Source organism: Vicugna pacos, chromosome 12, assembly GCF_048564905.1.
Source record: "Vicugna pacos chromosome 12, VicPac4, whole genome shotgun sequence".
In the NCBI taxonomy this organism is placed as follows: Eukaryota; Metazoa; Chordata; class Mammalia; order Artiodactyla; family Camelidae; genus Vicugna; species Vicugna pacos.
In genome coordinates, this window is record NC_132998.1 from 66,520,096 (window position 1) to 66,527,041 (window position 6,946).

General features: G+C 59.1%; 1 protein-coding gene across 1 annotated transcript; it reads right to left on the bottom strand.

The window, feature by feature from the left end:
- Nucleotides 1-2,194: 2,194 nt before the first annotated feature.
- Nucleotides 2,195-6,931, bottom strand: LMF2 (lipase maturation factor 2). The gene is made up of 14 exons (XM_006212562.4): nt 6,755-6,931; nt 5,964-6,217; nt 5,804-5,832; nt 5,450-5,667; nt 5,196-5,374; nt 4,617-4,758; nt 4,332-4,466; nt 4,138-4,243; nt 3,968-4,064; nt 3,704-3,886; nt 3,428-3,596; nt 3,202-3,313; nt 3,017-3,113; nt 2,195-2,931 (listed from the first exon to the last, which is right to left on the bottom strand). Exons 1-14 carry the CDS (start codon nt 6,846-6,848, stop codon nt 2,647-2,649), a joined length of 2,100 nt encoding a protein of 699 aa, XP_006212624.1. The 5' UTR covers nt 6,849-6,931; the 3' UTR covers nt 2,195-2,646.
- Between the last annotated feature and the right edge of the window lie 15 nt (nt 6,932-6,946).

Sequence of the window (6,946 nt, forward strand, 5' to 3'; positions counted from 1 at the left end):
TTGGACTTTTACTTCACATTATATGCAAAAATAAACTTGAAATGGGTCAATGACCTAAGAGTAAGAGCTGAAACTATAAAACTCTTAGAAGAAAATATAAGCGGAACTCTTCACAACCTTAGATTTGGCAATGATTTCTTGGATATGCCACCAAAAGCACAGACAATAAAAAAAATTAATTGGACTTTATAAACACTAAAAACTTTTGCGTGTCAAAGGACACTATAAGGAGATGGATGTTGTCAAAAAAGGGAAAATAACAAGTGTCAGTAAGGATGTGAAGAAATGGGAGCCCTGGGACACTGCTGGAGGGAACGTGAAAGGGTGCAGCTGCTGTGGAAAAGTTAGGTGGCCCCTCAAAAATTAACCATAAAATCTCCTTATGAGCCTGCAATTCCACTCCTAGATATGTATCCCAAAGAAGTGCAAGCAGGGACTCAAACAGATACTTGTGCACCCATGTGCACAGCAGCACTGCTCACAACAGCCAAGAGGGGAAAACTGAAATGTCTATTGATGGATCAATGGATGAACAAAATGCGGTATCAACATATAATGGAATACTATTCAGCCATAAAAAGGAACGAAGTTCTGGCACCTGCTACTATACGGACACTCTGAAAATGTTATGCTAAGCGAAAGAAGCCAGACATAAAAGGGCACAAATTGTATGATTCTATTTACCTATAGTGTCCAGAACAGGTAACTCCATGCGGGCAAAAAGTAGATTAGTTGTTGCCTAGGGCATGGGAAGGAGCAGGGCAGAAGATGCCGGCTACATGGAACAGGCATTCTTCTCGAGTTGATAAAAAGGCTTTACAATTGACTATGGTGATGGATGCACAACCCTGTATCTGCTGAATTGTGCCCTGTGAGTGGATGAATTGTAGGCATATGAATTATATCTCAGGAAGGCTGTTACAGAAAACAAAACAAAAACCCCAAAGGCAGATTCACACACTAAGCTCAAAAGCTTAAGAAAAAGAACAGGTTTTAATGTTTCATTATATTACCATCGTTTCTCTGTATTCCAGGGTGGTTTGTTCCAGGAATCCCCGCCCAGATACCAAAATCTGTGGATGCTCAAGTACATAGTATACAATGGAATAGTGCTTGCATAAGCCTACACACACCCTCCCATATGCCCTAAATCACTTCTAGGCTACCTGTAATACCTAATACAATGTAAATACTGTGCAACTAGGTGCTGGTTGTGCAGCAGATTCAAGTTTTGCTTTTTGGAACTTCATGGAATTTTTTTCGGTTCTTTTCAACCTGCGGTTGGTGGAGTTTGTGGCTGCAGATGCTGAGGAACGATGGCCAGCTATACAGGCTTGAGCAAAAAAGTCAGCTTGTGGATGATTTAATCATGTGTGAGAGCATCGGAAAGCTCAGTCATAGGTCCCCTTGAGCCGTGTGTGACTGTGGGCACAGGCTGAGCATGCAGCTCCAGCCACTTGGGTCAGTCAGAGGCGCTGGGCACCTTGAGGGGCCGTCTAGGGGTCTGTGAGGTGAAAGCATGAGGGGTGGGAGCTGAAGACAGAGCCAGGCACAGGGAGGGCCGTGACCTCCTGATTGACAACTGATCCCCAAACAGAAACCTGGACCGTGCTTTCAACTCTTGTTCCCAGGAAATGGTCAGAATACAGGTGGTCAGATGCATCCTCCCTCTTCTGCCCCTGGCCCAGGGCCTCCGTTCCATGCTCCTCTCCCCACACATACCCCATTCCGCTCTGCCAGGGGCCTGACAAGCTTCCTGACATGGTGCCCATGCCTGCCCTTCCCACCTCCCCTCCCCTCCTCCTTCACCCCGCCTAAGCAAGGTCCAGTGGGCTGACCCTTCAGTCCCCTGAGATGAGGAAGTGGGAGCAGAAGAGTGGGAAGGGGCTGGGTTCTGGGGAATCCTCCAGCCCTCACAGGTTCCACAATCTAGCACTGGCCTCGCAGCCTTGATGTGTGGAGCTGACAGGTCAGCCAGGCTGTGCCAGGCTGAGGCTGAAGGCCTCAGGCAGCGCTGGGCAAGGGCTTTGTATTCATTTTATAGACGGGAACGTGGAGGACTAGACAGCTAAGGCACCCACGAAGCCAGGCCAGCTATCAGCTGGACAGCATCTGGGCTGTGTCCACCACCCAAGGCAGGGTAGGCCCACTGTCTTCAGGCCTCCCCAGTGGGAAGGAAAAGTCAGGCACATGGTCAAGCACAAATTGCCTTTATTGGCTCACAGATCCGAACGATGGGACAGGCTGGTGTGGACATGACCTCAGGGCCATCTTTCCACCTCTTCCTCAGCAGGTCAGCCTCATCCCTTGTGCAGGGGCTGGGGCCAGGGCCATCAGACTCGGACCCCTACAGTAGGGGCAGAGGGAAAGAGCCTCCCACAGGCCTGCTGACCACGTCCTGGGAAGGACGCCGAGCCACGTCACACACGGCCCTCCTGAGCCATCGATCAGGTGAGAAGGTGACCTCGGACAGAATGTGGCTGGTGTGGGGGGACAGGTAGGCCCTGGGAGCAGAAGGGCAGCACCCCAACCTGGGTCTGTGTGGCGGTTGGCTAAGGCACGGTGGCTGGGCCGTATCCTGCTGCAGAAGGCCAGAGAGGAGCTGGAACCCCGACCCCCTTGAGATGTGCAGCTGATAGGACGCAACTACTTTTTCCGTCGGGGGGTCTGGGAACCACTGCTGTTGTTGGGAGCTGGGGCAGCTTGTTTGCTGGCAATGTCCTCTCTGGGGGCTGGCCTGTGCTTCTCCTCCCTGGCCAGAGGCGGGGACCGGGGGCCCAGTAGGGCCTGCATGACCCTAATGGCGGCCACGGTCAGGAGGAGCCCCCAGAGGATAGTGGGGGCCTCCAGGGCAGATAGCTGTTTCCGTACCCAGTGGAGGGCCTGGGTCAGGGTGTTGCTGGAGCTGCGGGCCCGAGGTGGGCTCTTGTCCTGTGGAGGCAGGATTGAGAAAAGTTCAGGGGGCCACCCTGTGGCCACCCTGCCATCTGCCCCAGCCTGGCTAACACCTTTCTACCTGAAGGCCGAATTGCCTGAGCAGCATGTCCAGCGTCGGGTCCCCCAGGGACACAGGTGGGAAAAATTCCTCCACCCACTGGCGGCGCCACCACTGTCTGCAACAGCACAGGGCGCTCAGGCGGCGGTGGCGCACAGGCCCAGCATCCCACGGGCCCCAGTACCTGGCTTGGCACCCGGCCTTACCCCTGCTCCCCAGGCTGCGAGAACCAGTACTTATAGCGCTGAGCTCGCACATAGGTTGGTGGCTGCTTGTGGAAGGGGTATCCAGATGCGTGGTTCTGGATGAGGCGGATCACTGCGGGGGGTGGGGACGGTACTCAGCATTTGGTGGCTGCCGCGGTCCCGCCCCACCAAGGCCCTGCCCCAGCCCCTTGTGCATCAAGGCCCCGCCCCTCCAACCCAGCCTCACCAGGCTCCTTGCCCTGCAGCAGGCGAAGGACCAGGCTCGTGAACCAGGGACTGTGCGTGTGGGGGCCCAGGGCCGCGAACCACATCTGCCAATCAAGGCGCGGCTGGTGGGGTGTCACGATGGGGGGCGGCCGGCTCACGTTCCCGGGCTTGTACATGAACTCAATCTCCTGCCGGGTAGAGTCACCTTAACACAGCCAGTAGGACGTGGTTCCCCTCTCCCCAACTCCGTGGAGCCAGCCAGGTGCCTTTCACAGGGGACCGGGGGCGCCCTCACCGTCCAGTGATGTCCGTCATAGCTGCCCTCCAGCACCACCTCAGGCCGCCCACCCAGACCAGTCATCCGGCGGAAGAGACCATAGGAGTTGGCCAGCTGCAGGTGCTCCACGGTGCCAAACAGGCGGTGGGCTCCAGTCCAGAGACGTCCATGGGTTGAGGGCTCCATGTAGGAGTATGGCACCTGGAGACAGGTACACAGAGGCTCAGCAACGACCTTCTAGTCCTCTCCCAACCCCTCCCCCTCCCCCGAAGGGCTACCCACCAGGCTGATCATGAACAGAGCCACCGTGGCGGTGCCAAAGATGGACAGCTGGACTGCAGCACAGAACTTCTGCAGCCATCCTTGCACCTGGGTCCACCTGGGGGGCAGGGGACCGAAGTGCAGTCAGGCCTGCCCTGCACAGCCCTATCCCACCCCCTCGGACAGTATACCTCCAGAGGGCAGTCAGCAGTTCCCAGGCAAGCGAGGCTGCCCCCAGCCACATGGTTGGTAGGGTCACCGTCTTTAGCCACTGGGAGAACTGGTGGAAGGTGAAGGCTGTGAAAGGAAGAGGGTGTGAGGGGGGCTGGAGAGTGTGAGGAAGGTGGTCCAGCCCCTGCCTTCTGAGCTCATCTCTGGCACTCACTTGTCTTGGAGTGAACAGCGTGCAGCTCCCAGTCGACCTCCAGGCCAAAGCAGTGTACCATGCCGTAGGCCAGCAGCCCGTAGACTGCCAATTCCAGGAGCAGGGACAGCATGGCCAGCAGAGCCTTGGGCCAGGCTGCAGGGCAAGACAGTCATCGGTCGGCTGGGAACAGGGCTGGAGGGTCCATATATGGCCGGGGGCTGGGGTCACTTGGGGGTGTTGGCACCACCCTGGCGGGCAGCAGGTGGGAGGATGGCTGGCTGCCTGGGACAGGCTGACACTCACAGGTGGGCGTCCTCCTGCGGCGGCTGTTGCCTGACTTCGCAGGCAGGTGAGCATCATCCAGGAGGGCGGTGGTGAGCACCAGGGTGAGCAGGTTGAAGAAGTTATAGTTGCCCGTGATGATAATCAGGACTTGCAGCAAGACCTGGGGAGGGGCTGGACTCAGAGTTCCCAGGGCCGCCCCCTTCCTGGGCCCTTCAGAGCCTGCTTCTAGGCCCCTCTGCACCCCACACCTGGGTCTCTCCTTCAGGGACCTGTGCCCTCCTCGTCACCTCCTGGCCTCTGCTGTTCCCACTCCACCTGTTCTGGCCCCCTGCTCACACCTTCCTTGGCTCCTCACCAAGCTCAGCATGCCTCGTGTGGCCCTTCCCCACCTGCCCCTGCTAACTTAAGGTGAACAGCCTCCAGCGAGGCTGCAGCCTTGCCCCACAGGCACAGCTTCACACCTCAAGCTAATGCGTTCCTCTGCCCATGAAGCCTTTCTGAAACTGCTGGCACCAGACACCCCATCCCCGCCCTCTGGGCCCTCTGAGCAGTGCAGAAGAAGGCCATGTCTCTCTGATGGCTGAGGACCCTACCCACCTGGGAGTAAAAGGCAGCCAAGCGCAGGCGGCGAACAGGAGCGAAGAACAGAGGGGGCACTGCAATCTCGATGAGGAAGGTGGCCACCACGCTGAGCTTGTGCAGCCAGATAGGCAGGTGGTGGGCGAACCAGGAGGCTGGTGTGGGCAGGCACTGCGTCTCGTAGTGGTAGGTGAGGGCTGCAGGTAACAGGCAGGTGGTCAGAGCTGGGCAGAGCCCCCAAGATGGCCCCATGTCCAGGCAGGGACCCTCACCGGTGAGCCCCCACCATGCGGGGCAACGGCTGGTCAGCTTGACCACGCCCGATGCAAACATGAGACGAAACAGCAGCCAGCGTACGAGCCAGAAGGGTAGGCCTTCGTGGGGCGAGGCCCCTGCCACCCTGACCTGGGGAGCCTGCTTGTGGTGGGGGGGCTGCCTCAGAGGGGCCACTAGCACAGCCAGGAACCCAGCCTCCAGCAGCAGGGAATCCCTGTGGGGAGAAAGAGTAGCACAAAGGGCCCCTCCCCATCAAGACTGCTCCCCCCGGGGGTCCTCCCAGAGAGACAAGCACCCCACCCATCCCACCCACCCAGCCTCCTGAAGCCCCACACCCAACAGTCACTCACCACTGGAAATAAAGAAACACCTGGCCCACCTGCAGGGAGAAGGGCTGTCAGGGAGCAGGGGGTGTGTGTCTGCAGAGGCAGGCAAGGCAGAGATGGGGTGGGGTGGAGGGTGGATGGGCCTGGACTGAGTTGGTGACAAGGGTCCCAGAGGGGCACTTGCCTGGCAGGCAGACAGGTAGGCGGCCCAGAGCAGCAGGTAGGTGAGGAGGTGGCGCAGCTGGGGCAGCAGCAGTGCACCCAGGGCCAGCAGGGTGCCCAGCAGGCTCAGAAGCTCCAGGCCCTGGGCTGTGTCCAGCCCCAGCAGTGGCGCCTCCCAGAGCAGTGTCGGGGTCTCCCACAGTTGCTGCCAGCGTCCCTTTCCCTGTGGCCTCAGCGTCCTCCGTGCAGGGAGGATGCCCTCAGGACCATATAGGCCTGTGGGAGGGCATGTCAGGTGGACACTGCCCACCAAGGTTAGACAGCCCCCACCTCCCACTGCGACCTAGGTCATGACAGGCAGACTGCAGACTCTGCCCACCCCCCCCCCCCCAACCCAGGTCAAGGCCTGCAGACTCTCCAGATCCACTCAGGCCAGAACCAGCTAACATCCCAACCAAGGTCAGGCCCCAGAAGGCGTGCTCGACTCCGCAGGTCAGGGTCTGCCACCAGTACATCTCTGTTCCCCTTTCCTTCAGGTCAGAGCCTTCTCTCTCACCAGCCCACTAGGTCTGGCCCCACCCCCACCTCAGGTCACCCCCGCCCCAGGTCAGAACCCGGAACCCTACTGGAGACGGACCATTGCACACCTTCCCACCGCCCACACCCTCGCGGCCTGCAGAACACGAACCGCAGCCCCCTACCCCAAGCATCAGGGCCTGGACCTCACCCCTCTACCCCGGGACAGCGGAGTGTCCGGTGGGGAGATGAGGGGTCATATGGCGCAGGCTGGGGGTGTCCCGCCCGCGCCCTCACCTGGAATCTGCGTGTAGAGGGAAGCGAAGGCAAACATGAAGACGGCAGCCATGCCCTGGAGAAAGAGCTGCCGTGGGAGCCGGGAGCCCGCCATGTCCGCTACGCGGCGGGCTGGACTGGAGCCCGGGGTCACGCCCGGCCCCACCCCGCTCCGCGGTGGCAACTGCAAACCCCGCCCATCCGCCCCCACGC